This window comes from Branchiostoma floridae, chromosome 11 (assembly GCF_000003815.2).
Source record: "Branchiostoma floridae strain S238N-H82 chromosome 11, Bfl_VNyyK, whole genome shotgun sequence".
NCBI classification, from domain to species: Eukaryota; Metazoa; Chordata; class Leptocardii; order Amphioxiformes; family Branchiostomatidae; genus Branchiostoma; species Branchiostoma floridae.
Window position 1 is genome coordinate 16,806,902 of NC_049989.1, and position 20,341 is coordinate 16,827,242.

The 20,341-nt window shown below is 41.1% G+C and overlaps 1 protein-coding gene across 1 annotated transcript; it reads left to right on the forward strand.

Annotated features, from left to right (window-relative positions):
- The first annotated feature begins 2,600 nt into the window (after positions 1-2,600).
- Positions 2,601-19,015, forward strand: LOC118426655 (neuronal acetylcholine receptor subunit alpha-10-like). The gene is made up of 11 exons (XM_035836171.1): positions 2,601-2,828; positions 3,445-3,531; positions 7,081-7,229; positions 8,323-8,367; positions 8,934-9,043; positions 11,085-11,285; positions 11,601-11,690; positions 12,762-12,872; positions 13,914-14,050; positions 15,064-15,256; positions 15,662-19,015. Exons 2-11 carry the CDS (start codon positions 3,483-3,485, stop codon positions 16,017-16,019), a joined length of 1,443 nt encoding a protein of 480 aa, XP_035692064.1. The 5' UTR covers positions 2,601-2,828; positions 3,445-3,482; the 3' UTR covers positions 16,020-19,015.
- Positions 19,016-20,341: the final 1,326 nt, after the last annotated feature.

The window sequence follows — 20,341 nt, forward strand, 5'->3', positions numbered from 1 at the left end:
CCGTATCTAATTCATAATCCCTACCAGGCCGGCTCCACAGGTCGCTGGAAAAATAGTTGGAATTGGACATATATAGGCACATAACATGCGCCAGAGGAGTCAGCCGTCTGAGGAGTATGGTTTGTGGCCAGCTATATCTCCGTTGACATGCTATCTGGCTATATTTGTCCAATTTCTGTAATTTGTCCAGCGACCCGTGTAGCCTTGTAGAGGCTAAGATTTCTATATGCACTTCATACGGATATATACGTACCTGTGAACCCACCTTTGTACGTGCCTTTCTTACACGATTCCGTCTGGAAAATCGGATGAATTGTGCAAAAAATAAAATGCAAAATAAAAAGAGACCTATACGGACCTCATACGGACCTGAAGGTATACGTACGTATGAACCACCTTAGAGAATGCAGCACACAAGCCGGTTTGCGGAAATTCCAAATCTTCGAATAAAGGAATGTCAGCGACAAGCGGTACGCTTGCAGATGTAGGTAATTACGAGACCAGTGTTATACGCATACGTAGCGCACAACCGGCTCTATAGCACGGAACAGCGCCCAACAAATGATACCCTGCCCATAGCGTGGCCAGCGCTAAGGGTTGTGATTGTTTGTTTTTGTTACTCTGTGACCCTGGAGGGTAACCTCCAGTAACAGAGTATTGTAATCACTTTGTGCGTTGAGTGTTCGCACCTGTATCTCTATGTTCCGCATGCCGCAATCGCATATGGATTGGCATGTCGTCTGTACTCGATTGGAAAATGATGCACGTTATTTTTTTTCGCCGTAGCTGTTTTTATTATGGATGTAATAATTTCAGTTTTTACCCCTACGCCGTCCGGTATAGTGGTTCAGATCTTCCTTTTGATTGTGTCTTAACCCTTGTAGTAATTTGATACCGTCAAGCAGATGTTGTCCTCGTCGGAATATGCCATCTCGTTCGGGCTTTGCGTTTCCAATATTGAGGTTGGTTTGACATAGCATACTGTTAACATTTTGCGCCGTTGATAGTCAAATGCATTTTATGGTTAGAACGTGTTTGATCCTTGGGATCATTTTTTTCGCGGTAGCTGTTTTCATTATCGATGTAATAATTTGAGATGTCACCCCTATTTCCTTGGTATTTTAGAACAGCTGGCCTATAGACGATGGCGTTTGGCAATTACTTATCTCCAAGCAGATATGGGGTCGTGATGGCAGCTGTCCACAGCTATTATTGACCCACTTTTTGCGCCTCAGGTATCCATTGTAAATCTGTGTTGTTGTTTTCATTTGGTGTCGCTCGATGGAGACGCTGATTTCGCTGTTAATGCGTACAGGACTGTGTTTTAGATTTGGCAGTGATCGGTATGTTACTAGTAGCTTTTAAGTATTTTTTGGTATATGCTTATGCGATGTGTTCTGTATGCGATATAAACATCGAGTTATACACCATAGAAAACATCACAACCGACATAAACCATAATTAGGTCACAGAGTATGTTACCTACGGTCACTTGTTTTTATTTTTTGCAATTTTGGGGAAAACTCCTTTAGATCACCAAAAAACATGGCGCAAATTGGAGGCGTAAACACAGTAGCCTAAATACCTGTATACTTGCATCTTACTGTGGTAACACGTACGCTGGACGTGCTCACGAAGGCAGGCAATGAAGGTCTTTAACCTTCTGTGCACTTATTGGCTCATCCATAATGAGATTTTATAATTAAAACGACCATATAAGGCGGGGTTAGCTCTTGCTCACAGATCAGTGCCACCGTGTAGCCTGGTCAAGAGGCTGGATCTGTTACAGAAATGATGTTTCTTGGTGTGATTTGGTGATGGGGGAGAAATCAAAAGCAATCTCGAGATTTATTTGACACGGAAGAGTCCATTCTTGCACTTGTAAGAGCCTTTATAATAATCATTCTCAGCGATAAGGTAAATGTTTACTTCTTGAGCAGACCTGAAAGAGTCCATTCGTGTAATTTGGACTGGTACTTATACATGCGTGAATAATTCTATTTTACTTGAGTTTGGATGCTTCATATTCCTTGTAATGAGGAATAGGTTGCGATTTTGTTTAAACGTCAAGCACAGCAATGAGCGAAACAGTACCGTATCATGTCGCCAGGGGTCGCCTTGTCCCTGGTTCCTCCATGGTCAACAGTCCATGCACTTGGCTCAGGAGAGGGCTATGGCGCTGAACGTTTCGTCCAGCTTCTTTGAAACACTCACTCATTATTTGTAGTTCTGTGTCTATACGTTACATCGTGTATCCCTCGAACGTTCCGCTACGGGATTTGCCAAGTTTTCTCACGCACACACACGCACGCACACACACACACACAGACACACACACACACAAACACACATGAGCGATCGTGAACATACACAAACACAGATACGCAAGTGGGCAACACCAACAACAATGCATAACCTTCTGAGTGTAAAAACAGCTGCCATTCAGGTATGACAAAATACACATACAATTGTCTTAGAGAGGCACAATGCCTCGGGCGGGAAAATACCTGCGTCACGTCACACGACAAAAATAGGTGTAGTCGTCAGGTATGTGACCCGGCTCCTTTCTCATTGGTTAGATAACGAGAACCCCTCTTTAGGCACACTATGAGTCACGGAAAAGTACTGCTCAAAACTGCAGAACAAAAGACAACCCCATGGCCCAAAGTATGTTTTGATTGTTGGTGGGAAAGTTGAACCTTATTGGTTCACAATGGTCTCGTTAACGGAATACTACAAGATATGGGCGTGTTCGCTAAGGATAAGGAACTGTTCCGTGTGACTTTTTCTTCCCCCAGTACTTCAGTTGAACACAGGGACGTATAGAGGTAAGGCGTGATTCTGTTGGGTACAATTTACTTTTGTTATTTTTGTGTTTGTATTCTGTGTTTGATTGAGATATAATTCTGCGTAGGCCTGGGTATTATCTGGATAGTAGCTTGCTCCGACGTGCATTATACACTTACGTTATTTACAGTCCCTTTCGCTCTGACTCCTATAGTACACATTACAGACAGTCGCTTTTCTGTTATTCCACTTAGCAGAAGGTAACATAAGAGCGAACTACCTGATGATATTCATGCTAGTTCTGTGCACAAAATTTTAACAATGTTTATTTCAAATCAAAATGTATTAACATGTAGTACGTAGTACATACGGGGGGCTAATCCTCAGCCCAATGGCACACGAAGTTTTGCCTGCATGTGAAGTTCTACGGCGTTTCTGCGTGCTCCAAAATCCGTCGCATTCCCTACGAGTTCGTACGGAGGCGTTACGTACCACGAACGGAACCCAAAAGATTGTCCACGTTTTGGCAGGTAGAAAGCACGTATTTGCACGTACGGCGGGTTGTGCCCTTAGCTTTAGCTTTACACTGGATCAATCGTAGTTGAAATAATGCTCATTCAAGGGGTCGCATTGACGGTCTTGATTTTGTTCTTACAGATATCAGCTCCAGCGTTGTGAAGAAATTGTACTGAACTATGAGGACGTGTAAAATCGTGCTTTTTCTCCTTGCCGTCATGTCACATGGTAAGTCTAACATTTATGTTATAAAATTTTAGGGGACGAGGGGCGTTAAATTTGAAGTAAATAAGATGAAGGGTCATAACTCATATTTCTTGGCTAAGCCGGGATCTCGAATCTTTAGTAAAGATGTATTACAAATTTCAAATCATTGTAATATTTTGCGAAACAGATGCAAGACTCGGAAATTCCTTTCTATGCCTTAAGACATGATGTATACCACTTCCTTCACTTCACAAACACAAACACACACACGCACACTTTCTGAATGCCCGGGGTCCTTTCTCAGTGCAAAAGAACAAACTTTCATCTTAGAGATGGTTAAATATGGTTCTAAAAGGCTTGTAAAATGACTTTGTTGTTGTTGTGACAAGAATATAGCGACCATACTGCAGAGCGTGTTGAGACGTTGAGACTTTAAGGGTTTAAGACTTTTGTTGTTCACTGGTACTTTTCCACTGATCATTGCCGTAGCTAGGGGAATACCCTGTATATTCCCGGTCATATTCATGACAGTACAATCGCCATACGATCGTATTACTAAGCTTAAGGTACACCTGATACGATCGTGCATGTGTTTTGCCTTTAAAGATTATGTCTGAGATCTTTGTTTGTGGTTGTGTCTGCCATATACTAGCATGTTTGGAAGTACTGTAAATGCAGAAATGTTCGCGGTGGATTAATGTTCGCGGTTTTTGCGGTGACCACTTCACCGCGAATATAAAAACCAAAACCGCGAACATTTTTCTATAATGATATTAGATTGCAATGGTGTTACCGCGAACTTAAATCCACCGCGAAAAGTCCTTTTTCCCGCTACCGCGAAATTAAATCCCCGGGAACTTAAAAAAAAATTACAGTGCTACAGCATGTAAATCGTACAAAGAAATGAGATAATGGTAACTGCAACGTTAATGCCATTCTTTGTCCGATTTGTTTATGAAGGCGAACTCTTGGTGCACCCGTAGAAAACGTATGTGCAGACGTCAGCTAACATATAACCAAGTGTTTTAGATGTCGGCACAATCGCAAAATGGACATTTCTACTATCATTTGTCGTTAACTTTTTAGATCCTACAAATTTCAATCAGGCCTTTACGGCCCTCCTTTACGGAATAAACTTCTAACAAGGAACTAAGAGCTTTTTTCGCGGTAACAAAATTTAGTACGACGTAAAGTACGCAGGACTTATCTTCAATATCTCTTTAGTTTGCAATCGTACACCTAAAAGTCAGGTTCAGATAAAGTATCAGTACGCGTGTCATTAGACAAAATCTGAATATAGTTGCATTAATTTCATGTTTTTGCATTTTTACAAATACTTGTACACAAGTAAATTTTCAAACGTAGTCTCATATTAAACAGTATAGCCTAAGGGAGGTGAACTGGGTTCACTGAACTTTGGAGACTAGCAGGGCTGCGGCAAAAGATATTCAATTTGCCTGTCGTTTTAATTATAGCCACGGGTGATATGCAAAAACAGACAGTTTCTGGTGTTGAAAAAAATTATTACTGATTATTGCGACATTCGTCAAAATACGACCGTGTACGTGATAAAGTCAATATCAAGGAGTGTTTTGAATTTCTCTACAAAACAGATTTGAACATGATAGTAATGAAAGAGTAGGAAACTTAGTATGAATGGTATTACTTTCAACCAATTAGGTCGCAATTTATGTACTAGCTTAGCTCAATATACCAATGCTAGAACACATTTAGCACAACATTTATCATATTTACAATAAAACCTGGCAGATTGTGCTTTCTGCGCGGCCAAGTAAACCAGAATTGTGTCGCAGGTCAAAAAGTAGTTGTTGAGTTGTTTATCTTAACCTGTTTGCCCATCAAACCCTTTCGCGTAATACCCCCGTCACATTTGTCTAAAATCGATCGGACGACGATTCTGCCGCAATCTTATAATTATAACTTTATTGCACAACAATTGTACAAGGTACAAATTATAGCTCTATGTGACGGGGTAGTTTTCAGGTGAAAAATACGCGCAACCCTCTGTCTATCTTAATTATGGCCGTCGAAACGCCAAAAGATCGTGGATAATGTGACAGAGGTATTACTGTTACCTGTCGTTCAAATTTTAGGTCCTATAATTTTTAATCAGGCCTTTACGGAACAAACCTCTGGCAAAGAACTTAAGACTTTTTTTCTTACAGAAGAGTCATATTTAGTACGACGTAATGTATGCAGGACTCATCTCTAATATCTCTTTAGTATGCAATCGAACACCTAAAAGTCAGGTTCAGACAAAATATCAATATATACGCTAGCCTGGGTACCATCCTATTTCTACCGGGGCTCCTTACACTCACTTCCCTAAAGGTATTTTTTAGGGATAGCGAGTGTAAGGAGCCCCGGTAGAATACGGATGATACTCAGGCTATATATACGCATGTTCGTAGACAAAATCTGGACATGGTTGCATTGATTTAATTTTTACAAATACAAATTTACACAGGTAAATATTAAAACGCAGTCACACAGTAAACAGTATAGCCTTAGGGAGGTGAACTGGGTTCACTGAACTTTTGAAAAGCCTGGGTGCGGCAAAAATGATATTCAATTTGTCTGTCGCTGTAATTATAGCCACGGGTGATGTGCAAAAACATACTGTTTATTGCGACATCGTTGCAAATACGACCGTGTATGTGATAGCGCCAATATCAAGGAGTGTTTTGACTTGTTTAACAAAGCAGATTTGAACATGACAGTAATGAAAGAGTTAGAAGCCTAGTATGAATATTACTTCCATCCCATTAGGTCGCAATTTTCGTCTCTTAAGAACTCTAAAGGTTCAACAAGTCTAAACAGCCATGTTCTTTAAAAATATGAAGCTTGTTCCACTGTGCTAAACCTATGCTTTTACACACCTAGCGCAAATTTCATCATGTTTACAATAAACCCTGGCAGATTGTGCTTTCTGTACTGTTATGAAAATGTGACATGTGTCGAAGGTCAAAGAGCATTGGTGACTGAACCCTAATGACTTAGTTTACAATTATTTATACAACACTTAAAGGGGTGTCTGTTCTGCGCAACGGCTAGAGCTTTGTTGTTTTACAAACACACCTTGCACAATCCACTACAAGTGGAATTCATCAACACTCGGTAAATTATGTATAACTTGATACATTATGCATCTAAAATAACACTTCCTTCTGAAAAAACAGTGAAAGTCCTTGAAAGGACAATAGAAAACAGCTTTGTTGAGTGTCCTAAAAGGACTTTCTTTCTTTCGCGAGTTGCATATGGCCAACATCGAGACACACTTACAGACAGACACACAAACACACACACACACACACACACAGACACACACACACACACACACACAGACACACGCACACACACGCACACAAACACACACACACACAGTAGACCTTATTGTTAGAAACGTTGTATAATTAAACTTAAAATGAATCCATAGAAGTCTTGATAATGGAATCCATAGATGTCTTGATAATGGAATTCAGGCTCTAATTTGCCTAATGTACACATGTAGATCCGTAGTAAGATGACCAACATAGTCTTCTCTTAAAGTGACATCTGGCAGCGATCTACAATCGCCCGAGGAGCAGCTGATCACGAGCCTGATGCAGGGGTACAACACCGACCGCCGGCCCGTTAGGAACGTGTCGGACGCCGTGAACGTCACCATCGACATCGCGGTTGCAGAATATCTACACATGGTATGTCCGCATTCATGGACGCTCCCCATACTAGTATTAGGGCGTCGACCTCATAACCCTTTCCACTAGTTCGGCGCCCTCGCTGCGCTCTCTCTGCGACCTCAAATTATAACGAATTGTATAGAAAAGAATCTTTTTAATTTTTCTGTGTGTTGTTGTGTTCTCAGTTACACTTTTACGTTTTGTATGATATACCTAGTGTGAAATAGCCTGGTTACCAAACCCCAGCCCGATCTCAAGTATCTATCGTGCAGGGGTCTGGCCAGATGGGATAGGAACTCTTCTCAATTTTGCACCTTATAGTGGGCAAAAAACCCCACCAATAGAACAACACAGGATCAGCAGGAGGTAATTACACCCCTGCCATGATTGGTTAAAGACCCCCAACTGTACTTTTTGAATCCATAACGTAGCTGATTCGCTACTGTGATAGCCTGCTGACCAACTGTGGTGTGTTGTAGCTAGCTACCTGTGGTGAGAGTGGTCATCAATCCTAGGTTCTCCTCCCACTGATCAACGGGCCTTCGAGAACCTTTCTACAGCCATCCTGCCAGACCCCAACACGAAAGATATATCTTGAGGTTGGGGTATGGAATCCAGGCTAAGTGTGAAAGAGAAGGTTAGACATATCCTATTTAGGTCGCAGTGAGAGCGCAGCGCGATCGCCGTCTAGTGGAAATGGGGCCTTAATTATACCCCCTTTCCACTAGTATGTCGCCCTCGCTGCGCTCTCTCTGCGACCTTAAATTTGACAGATCGCTCAACTAATTGTACACATGATTTGTGTGTTTTATCTTCCTTTCAGTCACACTTTGAATTTCGTATGATATACCTAGTATGAAATCAAACATCCATTTTAGGTCGCATAGAGAGCGCAGCGCGATCGCCGTCTAGCGACCAAAGACGCTACTTGTATTTCAGTAAATCGTATCATTTTTCGACAAATAACTGATTATGTATTGTGTAAACCTCACAGAACCAATTTGGAAGTTGGCTATGGTGTTTAGTAGATACGAAAAAAATCCTGCTCCAAGAAAATGTTTCGATATTCAATATATTGTGAATTCATTTTGTCATTTTGTCTGCTATACAGGACGACAGAAATCATATGCTAACAGTCAACCTCTGGATGAGACTGGTAGGTAAACACTTGTTTGTAAATTGAACAAATTGTCTGTTACATAATTGTTCAGCCTTTAGCATTGTTATTGGTTATTCGGTGGGCCGACTTAATTGTTTTTGGTAATTGGTAGACCAACTACTTTTTATTCGCAGCCAGGGGCTGAATTGCGAGGAGCTTGCAATAGGTAGGGCTAAAGTTACCACCAGTATAGGACTGTAGGGTTTTGAACAACTTACAGAAGAAAGACCGCTGCTATTTCTGATATGTGTAATGATAAGTTCTTTACGTGCTTGTGGTGTTGCTCTCTTATACCCGACACCTCCATCTATCCGACGGACGTCCCCAACTGAAGCTAGGTACTCGTACGTGTACGTGTTAACTTCCCTTACCAAGGGCACAACATCGGGACACAACGGTGGTTTTTAACCCGGTACCTTGGGGCTCTATTGTGGGGCCAAACACATTGCAAATTGCGCCACACAATACGACAGTCATTTTCAGATATATTATATGCCTTAGCTTGTTATTGTTATTCTGTGCTATGTAAGACCTTCATTTTTTTTCTTAATTTTTTTGGTCAGTTTTGGACGGACCCATTTTTAACGTGGGATCCATCAGAGTACAACGGATTGGACTTACTTCGAATCCAGGGCAGTAAAATTTGGAGTCCGGACATCTTGTTGTATAACAGGTAAGTGTTTATATCCAAAATTTGCTGAATTTCTGTTTCTCCCTGTCGCTTTCCTCCCTCTCTCTCTCTTTCTCTCGTTCGCTCTTCCTCTCGATCTCGCTCTTTCTCTCACAATAAGAAGTGTGCTTTTTATTTAAGAAAGTTACTCTTGTTGTAAGAACAATTAAGAAAATATTTCTAGCAATAAGAAGTGTGCTCTTGATGTAAGAAAGCTATTCTTGATATAAGAAATTTAATCTTGGTATAAGAACACCAATCTTGAAAGTAAGAAAATATTTCTGGGAATAAGAATTGTTGTCTTGATGTAAGAAAGTTACTCTTGCCGTAAGAAATTTAGCCTTGGTATAAGAACACCAATCTTGAAAGTAAGAATATATTACTAGCCAATAAGAATTGTTGTCTTGATGTAAGAAAGTTATTCTTAATATAAGAAATTTAATCTTGGTATAAGAACACCAATCTTGAAAATAAGAAAATATTTCTAGGCAATAAGAATTGTTATCTTGATGTAAGAAAGTTATTCTTGTTATAAGAAATTTAATCTTGGTTTTAAGAATGCCAATCTTGAAAATGAGAAAATGTTTCTAGGCAATTAGAATTGTGCACTTGTAGTAAGAAAGGTATTCTTGTTGTAAGAATAGCAGTCTTGGAAATAAGAAATGTATCTAGGCAATAAAGAATTTCACTCTTGATATGAGAAATTTATTCTTTTGTGTGAGAAAATCAATCTTGGAAGTAAGAAAATATTTCTAGGCAATAAGAAGTGCGCTCTTGAGGTAAGAAATGTATTCTTGGTGTAAGAACACCAATTTTCAAAGTAAGAATTTCAATTCTTGGTGTGAGAACACCAATCTTGAAAGTAAGAATTTCAAAATAATTCTAGGCATCAAGAATTGTGCTCTTGAAGTAAGAAAGACAGTCTTGCTGTAAGAGCACCAATCTTCAAAGTAAGAAAATGTTTCTAGGCAAAAAGACTTTCTGATCTTCATGTGAGAAAAGGATTGTTGAATACAAGGCTTTAAATGACAATATATTAGTAAAAGAATATAGGCACAAGAACATTTATAAAAAAATCTTATTGTAAGACTAACATTCTAGTTAAACTTTATGAGATACCTGTAAGAAATATAGTCTTGCTTCAAGAAAATTCAGTAAGTAAAAAATTGCTTAATTCGTGGACAAATCTGCCTTCTTATAGTCAGGAAAAAAATCTTATATGAAGACAAAAATGTCTCGGTACAAGAAAAAACAAGAAAGAAAGAAAAGGCATTTTTGGTAGTGCACTATCACTATGGCTCTTTTTCTCTCTCCCTTATATGTTTTTTCTGTGTGAATATGTGTGGTCTGTACTTGTATTTGCCTGTGTGTGTGTGTGTGCGTGCGCGCGTGCGCGTGCGTGTCTGTGCGTGTGCGTGTTGTATATGTGTGTGACTGTATATGTTTCTCTCTCTCCCTCTCCTCCCACCTGACATACATACATTTTGTACGTTTGTGTGTGTTTATGTTTTTGTGCTTGCCCCCCCCTCTCCCTTACATGTTTCTCTGTCGGTCTTTTTATGCTTCTGCTCTCTTTGTGTTTGTGTGTATTTTTTTTTGGGGGGGGGGTCTCCTGCCCATTGGACAGATGAGGAGGCAGGCAGGCAGTGTTTGCCTGACCTGCACATGACTTTTTATGGTGAAGGAGGGGTGTGCAATTCCTTCTCCACCCTCTCGTCTACTGGAGCACTAAGTCTCACAGGGGCAGAACTGTCTGCAACGTGTGAGGCGGCTCCAGCAGATGCAGCTTTGTTGTTCGTAGTATCCATCTTCTAGGAGGACTTCCAACCAAGGATGTAAGGGTTCCTCCTAACCCCCACTCGTGTGTCATGGCGGGAGCCGCTCATGCCCGAACATGCCCCTAAGGCTTGTCTCGGCCACAAAGCCCCACCAAGGCCTGTGGTATGTGTGTTTGCGAAGAATACAAGAAATGAACAAAAAGCAGGTCCATCAGCCACTCAGATATAGACTTGATGTATTCGTCTCTTCCTACACTCTTCCACAGTGTGTTTGACGAGGGATTTGTGGAGAATCCTGACTTCAAGGCGACGATCCGGCCGGACGGTTCGGTGGCCTTTCTGTACCCATTCACGTTCAAGGCCGCCTGCCGGGTCAACATCGTGTACTTCCCCGAAGACATCCAAGTCTGTCCGCTCAAATTCGGTTCCTGGTCGTACGACGGACTTAAAGTGGATCTCGTGAATCGGTAGGTGTAACGGTTGCCTTATATCCCCCTGATGCCGACAAAGAAATGTCAGAGTTCCCCCTTCCCGTCAGGGTCATGCCTCCTCGTAATTAAGAGCTCAGTCGCAGACTCGTCGTCCGGTCGATTTTCGCCTTATGTGAGGGGTACTCGAATGAGATCCACTGATTCTTTCAGTTTATTTTGTGTAAGCAGCCCCACCCTGTAAAAGACATACGTGGCTTTGACATCCTTTTTCTTACATGTTTCCACATGAAGTGAAGTTGTTTTGTTATGAACGTAGATAATATCTAGCCGATGTATCGTCTGCTTCCACAGATTCCCAAAAGGAGATATCGCCAACCTGGGTTCTATGGAAGAATGGCAGGTTACTGACCTCATAGCAGAGAGACACGTGCACTACTACAAGTAGGACATTTTTTTCATTCTATTTATTTTTTTTTGTTCTCCTGCCGATTGGACAAATGAGCAGGCAGATAGGCATTTACCTCTTTGCCTGACATGCACATGACTTTTTATGGTGATGGAGGGATGTGCAATTCCTTCTCCACCCTCTCGCTTACTGGCGCACTAAGTCTCAAAGGGACAGAAATGTATGCCACGTATGAGATGGCTCCAGCAGATGCAGCTTTGTTGTTTGGAGTATCCGTCTCCTAGGAGGACTTCATACCAAGGATGAAAGGGGTTACTCTGACCTCTAACTCGTGTACTATAAGTATTACAATTAGGCCATCAAATTTCGGTCGTTTCAACAAAAAAGGTTTTAAAAATACTTTCAATTGTACAAAGCAGCTGTAAAATGAGCAAAAACATGGCGTAGATTGAAAAAAAAACTTATAAAACGGATGCTTATGTCACATAATTTGAGGCAATTCTAAGGGTTTGACGATATATGTGTTACGAGTATATTGTTTAATGTATAATTTTCATATCCATTTAACCTTTCTTATTTTATGAGTTGTAAAATTGTATTATGATTTGTAAATTTTGACAAGGGTACATGCCCCCCCCCCCTCCTACACCTTTTCTCCCTTAGCTCAACTATATAATTGAGACCCAACAGACCTACTCCTCTTCTCTAGAGCAAAGAATCTGCCAATTTGTAATTTAGGTAAAGTAGAAGATGAAGTACAGTTTACTGTAGATTGTCCTTTGTGTGATAACGATAGGAGAGTTCTACTTGACGATGTGTTAAGTAAATATCCCAACTTCACATACTTGAAAAGTAAAGAAAAATTTATATTCCTGACAGCTTTTGATAAACCAACTCTAACCAGCCACACAGCTAACTACATTTATGCAATTACCAAGAAGCGAGAGGAAGTCCAATGTCCTAGAATAGATTAGACGCATATCTGCATATATAGATGTGTATGATTGTTCCCATTGTTAAATATATATATGATCCTTACCATGTGACCTGTACTTAGCCTAGTGGGGCAAAAATGTGCAATAAAGGTTTACATTCATTCTATGCAGCTGCTGCCCTGAGCCCTTCCCTGACGTCACCTTCACCCTTGTGATGAAGAGGAGACCCCTCTACTATCAGTACTACATCTTTGTGCCCGCCTGTGTTCTAATGCTGATCAGGTATGCACATCTCGATAACAGGTTGTTTCACAACAATGTCAGTTCGCAACCGTCAGTTCGCAACAAGGCAAGTCTTTTCGCAACAAGGTACAAGTCGTTTCGCAACATTTGAGTGTTATTAATCTTCCTAGCCTGATGGTATTAGAAATCCTACTCCTAATATTATACTCCTTCCGCGTAAAACCCTTACCGGGTGCGAAAGACAACCCCGGCGGCAGAGGGACATGGGGCCGCATGAGCTTGACAGTCCGATGATTTTCATACACCGGGGGGTAGAGTTTCATACGCGTAAACAGGTATGAACACAATTATGTCAGGAATATGATTTCTAATACCATTAGACTACCAACTTTAAGATTAATGGCATTCAAATGTTTGGAAACTACTAACACATTGTTGCGAAAAGACTTGCCTTGTTGCGAACTGACTGTTGCGAACTGACATTGTTGCGAAACAACCTGTAATCCACATCTCCATATGGCTTGTGAGTTCGTTAGCTATGTTTTAGGACACAGCAAGTACATTGTAAGAATGACATCCTCTTCGTATACAGACTTTAAATCTTGAGCGATAAGTAAGGAAACAAAATGAGTAAAGAAACAAAAATAGACCATAGACATTGTAGCAAGAATTGATGTAACAGTTATTTCAAAGTGCACAATTTAACAGTAATGTAATATAATTCTAGTCTTCACAACGCTTGTGCCATTTCTACAACTACCGAATCAGTATTAAGTACAACACGGCATTTTAATAGTCATTATAGAAAAAAATATACAGATGTGTCATTGCCTAGTTTTACGTTGATATGAAGGTCATTTTGCACCCTTGTAACAGGTTTTATATTTGTATATAATTGCACATACTTCTCGATGCTGTATATAGCCGATGTAGTCAAGAAGGTGGTCTGGATAAGAAAGCCATCCACAGCGATAGTGATGAATCATGATGAGGGGGATACCAACTTATCCACGTTTGGATTGTGTTCTCGCCTCAACAGCGCCACCTGCATTGTATAAACCTGCACTGTTGTATCTGCAGTTTGCTGGGTTTCCTGACGCCGCCGGAGTCCGGAGAGAGGATGACGATGGTTCTGACGGCGCTGCTAGCTAACACAGTCAACATGGAGGTGGTGGCAGGGCAGCTGCCGAAAACTTCATCTTACGTGCCTATCATAGGTGAGACATGAGGGTGCTTACAGCTTCCAGATCCATTGTACATCTGAGTTTTATGTATTAATTTCCTACCAACACAGAAAGTTCATCTGTGTTGGTAGAAGTGTCATTCTTGAAATAGTTGAACTGAAGTTTCCAACACCAAAACAACCATCCCTGAATAGAGACGGTGGGCGCCATACTGAATAGATTCGGTGGGCGCCATAGACTTCCTGCAACCTATAATCCACAGCTCACTGAGTCACGTGTTCTATCTGCATAACGTGACGCCACGACGTCGACAGCAGTGGATTGTTCATTCCTTGACAAAAACTGGTGCTGTGCAGTCGAAAATGTGGGTCCATTTTTTGTGTTGGAAATTACAGTTCAACTATTTCAAGGAGCTTTATGTATGTTTACCTTAGAACATCGATCGCATTTTTAAAAGTGTGATATCTGGGTATAAGACCGTGTTACACACGGTTTTTATCATTTCGAATCAAACGCTGCTGGTCAATTCGATTCAATCCACCGAAAGCAAGCTCGAATTAATTTGTTCAATTCCGAATCTTACCGACTTGATTGAATTGGTCCTTTATACTCCTGTCACATTTGGCGAAAATCGATCGGACGACGATTCTGTGGCAATCGCCCGAGCCTCGCTTATAATAATAACTTTATTGCACAACAATTGTACAAGGCACAAAATATAGCTTATATGTGACAGGGACGGTTTTTCTGTGAAAAAAAAGTGCAACCCTCTGTCGATCTTAAATATGGCCGATCTTCCATCGATATGCCCGATGATCGTGGATAATGAGACAGGGGTATCAAGCGTTTTGATTTTGCACAGTGTGTGATCAGGATAGGACCAAACATGAAATTATCTCTCTTGGATCTATTTATCTTTCGACCTAAAGTCGGGACAACGCGAATACATTCCATACATTTTATTCCATTTGAATATTTGATTTGATTATTCTTGCCTATCAGATCTAGATGTGAAAAAAAAAAACTAGCTATCTTCCTGCTTTTAGGGAAGTACTTCGGCGCAGTTCTGTTCGTGAATGCCTTGGCGATCGCCATGAACGTGGTTATCCTGAGCCTGCACTTCGGCAGTTTCCGCGCGCAGCCTCCCCCGGCCTGGCTCAAGACGTTCCTCCGGCTGGACGCGCCGTCAAGGTGGGCCGACTGGTTCTTCTGGAGATGCTTCCGGCGACGCACCATCAGGTACGGCATATTCGTGTTGAGTGGAACCCCCATTAGTATGTGAAGTGGTAGGGGCCAGAGTGGAGTGAGCCACTGGGGCAAGGGACAGATGAAGGAATTCTAAAGGAAATTGGGGGAAGTTGGTCATGTGTGAGGAGAGATGAAGAATAAAATGGACTATACCTAGATGGCGTGTTTGTGAACTTGACTGAGAATCTGTAACAATGGCGTTGTCGGCGGACGATCTAGAGCCATGGAGAGTGTGGCAAGAGGAGTTGTACAAAGAAGAGAGAAATTGTTGAACATCCCATCTAATGTTAATTTTACTTTTGTATCTGTTACATGTAATTGTGTCTGTGTTGTAACCTGTATTTAGCCAAGTGTGGCAAAAAAATGTAAAGAGGTGTTACATTCATTTTTCATCAGCTTCCCTCCGGACGCCTCTGGAGTCACCCTGAACTCCTGCATCTGGAAGAACCTGGAGTCGGCGCTGTCCGGCAGAACAAGCAGGATGAAAAGGCCACACAGTACCTCTGCTATGGAGACCACTCATCTCACCAAGCCTTACAACGACAACAACAACATGGACCCGGTTCTACTGGCCAAGATGGACATCATCGTGAATAACATGAGAGCCGCCAGAATGAGCCGGGAAGAGAAGAGGAGGATCGATGAAGCCTTGTACGAATGGAGGGAGGTGGCTTCGCGTATTGACAGGATCTTTTTCGCTATTTTCACTGTGATTATGCTCGTGGTGAACATCGTTGTGTTCGGACAGATCTAGAGTGAACCACGGCGTGGCGTACAGCTAAGCATGAAAGTTTATCTTAGTTTATGGATAAACTAAACTTTAACTGATCAACACTGAATTGATTTACTTGAATTTGGGTACCATCCCGACAGAAGTTCGATCCGGCGTTCATTATATACTATATAAAGTCGCTTCTAGCTCTGATATTCATTGAAAATCACTAGGAGATGTACCCTATTCACCTTGACCTGTACTTAGCTTGTTAGAAAGCAAAAACGTACAACAAGGGTCTTCATTCATTCATTGAATACACTATACATATTGCTTCTCTGTTGTTTCGTCTGTGATTCTGGACCACGTTAACTTCTGGAATCATCAAAATTTTGGACGCAGGCGCGTTCCAACAGCATAAAAGCCATCCGCCCCCTTGTGCATGCAGGCACTGGCCTGTTGTCATCAAACGAGTGCTCTAGAGCTATCTGGCATTTACGACCCTCTGCTGCATTTACGAGCCTCTGCTGCATTTACGAGCCTCTGCTGCATTTACGAGCCTCTGCTGCATTTACGACCCTCTGCTGCATTTACGAGCCTCTGCTGCATTTACGAGCCTCTGCTGCATTTACGAGCCTCTGCTGCATTTACGACCCTCTGCTGCATTTACGAGCCTCTGCTGCATTTACGAGCCTCTGCTGCATTTACGAGCCTCTGCTGCATTTACGAGCATCTGCTGCATTTACGACCCTCTGCTGCATTTACGTGTCTCCGGCGTCACAGTCGGAAGCTACAGCAGACGGGTCCATTCTGTGAACAAGGCTGACGGAGTCTGCTGAAAATTTGTCCCGAGCAATTTAGTGTTGGTCAGTTAAAGTTTAGTTTCTCCATGCCGGATGCCATAAGTTTAGATGTCATAAGTATGGATGTACAAAAATGTATTCGAATGACATTACTCAAATCATGTCATTATGTAATGGATTATTCAAATGACATTATTCCTTTGCCACCTTTAAAGTCATATTTTCTTGACACACGTAAATGACAGCTTTTGACCAGCAAGAGAATTTTGGATTGGACAAAATCTTATATCATGGTGTTCGATAGCAACAGAAAAGTTGTAGAGACTATGTCAAAAGGACATTACTATTACTGCGAAAGGAGCTTTACTTACCAATATGTTCTTATTTAAGTCATATTATAATGGCTTACGTTATACATAATGGGAATGGAGTATATATTATATTTGCATGTAATATTGCCGTTTAATACTGTGTATTCTTTTCTTAACTGCATGGGTACTACGTACTACTTGGTCCTTTCCGACTTTATTTGTCTGGAACATATATCATTCTGCAAATAATGTTGCCGAATAATACTGTGTATTCTTTTCTTAACTGCTTGGGTACTACGTACTACTAGGCTTGGTCCTTTCCGACTTTATTTGTCTGGAACATATATTATATTTGCATATAATGTTGCCGTATAATATTGCGTATTCTTTTCTTAACTGCTGGGTACTAAGTACTTCTTGGTCCTTACCGACTTTATTTGTCTGGAACATATATGTTTGCATATAATGTTGACGTATTTTACTGCGTATTCTTTTCTTAACTGTGAGGGTACTACGTACTTTTGGTCCTTACTGGTTTTGTCCAAATATTTGCTTGTGAAGTAATTCTGACTGATTGATATTATATATTGGAACTATCCTATGTTAAAGCAATAGTTGAATATTGCAAATTTTATTTAGCATTTCAATCTGAACTGTTTTGTATTGTAAAGGTGTTATCTCTATATGTTTATATATTATTCAAAATACTTTTCACGTGTTGTAAAATGGGGAGTTTTGTTTGCCATGCTAACGACGACACTGACACTAAGGCGATTTATATGACATATAAGTAATAAAGAACCTTCTTTATAAATGTAATATGTATTTATTTGCATGATAGCCAACGGTTAGGGGTGGGTATTGGTCCAGGGTAACGGTACAAACCCGATTTTTCTTATCATACCGGAAAAACTGGACCTGGAAAACCTCGGTGGACCTGATGTTGGACCTATTAGAAAATAAACAGATCATACGATAAGGAATTCACACGTTTTGGGGGCTTACATGTCGAATTTGCGAAGAGAATAACAAAAGCGAGGCATAGTTCATTTCTACAAAGTTTAACAGTGATCAATCATACAGAGGCAGTTAGTCTTAAAGAATTTTAGAACTCCTGTGCAGTTGTTAAATACTATAGTCCACGAAACACTTCTTTGTAGCGAAATTGACCATTGTCAAATTTAGTATCCTCTATTCACAAGTTTTCTCATACTGAATCAGGTTCAGGTCCGGACCTGGACCTGATCCTCTGGACCTGAACCTGACCTGAATTTTTTGTACCGGTACCCATCCCTACCATCGTCATTTACATTTAACTTTATTTAGTTATTTACGGGGAAAGTAAATTAATGTAAAGGTGAACCTCGGTCAACCTGCGGTCAATGAACTTTCTGGTGCAAGTACATATTCGTGTCATTCAGTACTACATACTAGTAGTCTGTTACAGTACTTAAAATAGTTCAGCAATAGAGTTTGTCATAGTTTGTATCTTGTACCAACAACAGTTGTGCAACAAAACTTATACTGGTTAGCTATCATCATGATTATCAACAGCCTCTGTGACAGGTATCTTACCAAGAAAGGCTCCTAATGTCGAGGTAAACTACGGTCAAGCTGCGGTCGACGAACTTTCTGGTGCAACTACGTTTTAATCTTATTCTCTACTACATAGTCTCTTGACTGTAAGTTCCATCATCATCTTTTATTTTTATTAAATGGTTTTGTAAAACTGTTCAACGAAGTTCTCCATATATGACGAGAAATCGCTATGATGTGTACGGTGGCTATTTTATCAGCAAAATCTGGAAGTAAATCTCTGTTAAACTGCACCAGTTCAATGGCCTCTGCAGAATCAGACAATAATTATATATAATTTTTCGGGTCCCATTATCCAGACGCATGCACTGGGCGTAGTACGTTAGAAAACAATGGAGCTTCCGACGGAGGTCAACATGGGATCAAAGAGCCCCCGGCGTAAGGCTACTGTCTCACTTAAGTGCTATTATAGATTCGTCTGTTCATGATTTCAAATAAACACACTCACACACACACACACACTCACGTACATATATAAAGAGAGAGAGAGAGACGCGCGCGAACACACGCACATGCGCACACACATGCATACCGTGACACATACAGAGAACGAGAGAAAGAGAGCGAGAGAGAGAGCGAGAGAGAGAGAGGGAGAGAGGGAGAGATGTGCGTGGAAACACAAACACACACACACACACACACACACTCTTATACATGCTTACACACAAAGAGACAAAATACAGTTACATACACAACCACACATACGCACATCTCCTAGCACACAATCAAGCACGTTTACGCGCAGGCACACACACACACAGACGCACGCGCACATTAAACGCATCATAGAGAAAGAGAAGAGGGCGACGGACCCGAAAATACACCGTAAATTCTTTTATAGTTTCGCGGGGTTCAATCAATTTCGCTAGGGAATGGGAAACTGTTTACCCTGCGTTTGCGATTATATCAAAACATTTCTGTGGTTAGGCTGTGCCACATTGGAAACACATTGGCGGTGGCGAAGTTCGGTGGCGAAGTTATGCTAAAACGCGAATAAAACTATCAAGTGCATTTCAAGATTTACAGTACATGTAACCACCTGGGCAAAGGTAACTCGATAACAATGGATCCACAGCAATCTCCTACCATTACCTGACTCACAGGCTTTCCGAAAATATATTCGACGTGAGCTTGTAATCTCCAAGCAGATCCTACGGGGCCATACTAGTAGTACAAAGCTGGCCAAAGAGTATAGACCGCCAAAGGGAGTCAGATTTGATCTTAGGGCACCGTAGGGTCTGCTTGGATATACCTGTAGACTAGCTTTGAGACTATTTTATGGCACCGTAGGATCTGCTTGGATATACCCGTTGACCAGCTTTGATACTATTTTATGTCACCGTAGCATCTGCTTGGATATACCCGTTGACCAGCTTTGATACTATTTTATGTCACCGTAGCATCTGCTTGGATATACCCGTTGGCCAGCTTTGATACTGTTTTATGTCACCGTAGCATCTGCTTGGAGATTAGGCAAAAGGGGGAATGTCACCGTAGCATCTGCTTGGAGATTAGGCAAAAGGGGGAATGGCTAAACCCTGTATAGACAGAAACTGTTTGCTCGGTATTCCGTATCCGGTCAAAGATCAAGAAAAACATTACGAAGGGTCTGCGCGGAGGGTACGAAGTCCTCCCGAAGTATAAGGTCCATTGT

Excerpts from the sequence above, each read along its gene's own strand:
- LOC118426655 (XM_035836171.1), top strand. The coding sequence starts at position 3,483 with ATGAGGACGTGTAAAATCGTGCTTTTTCTCCTTGCCGTCATGTCACAT. Across the intron at positions 7,230-8,322 it reads TTGCAGAATATCTACACATG|GACGACAGAAATCATATGCT; the intron begins GTATGTCCGCAT and ends TCTGCTATACAG. Across the intron at positions 14,051-15,063 it reads ATCTTACGTGCCTATCATAG|GGAAGTACTTCGGCGCAGTT; the intron begins GTGAGACATGAG and ends TCCTGCTTTTAG.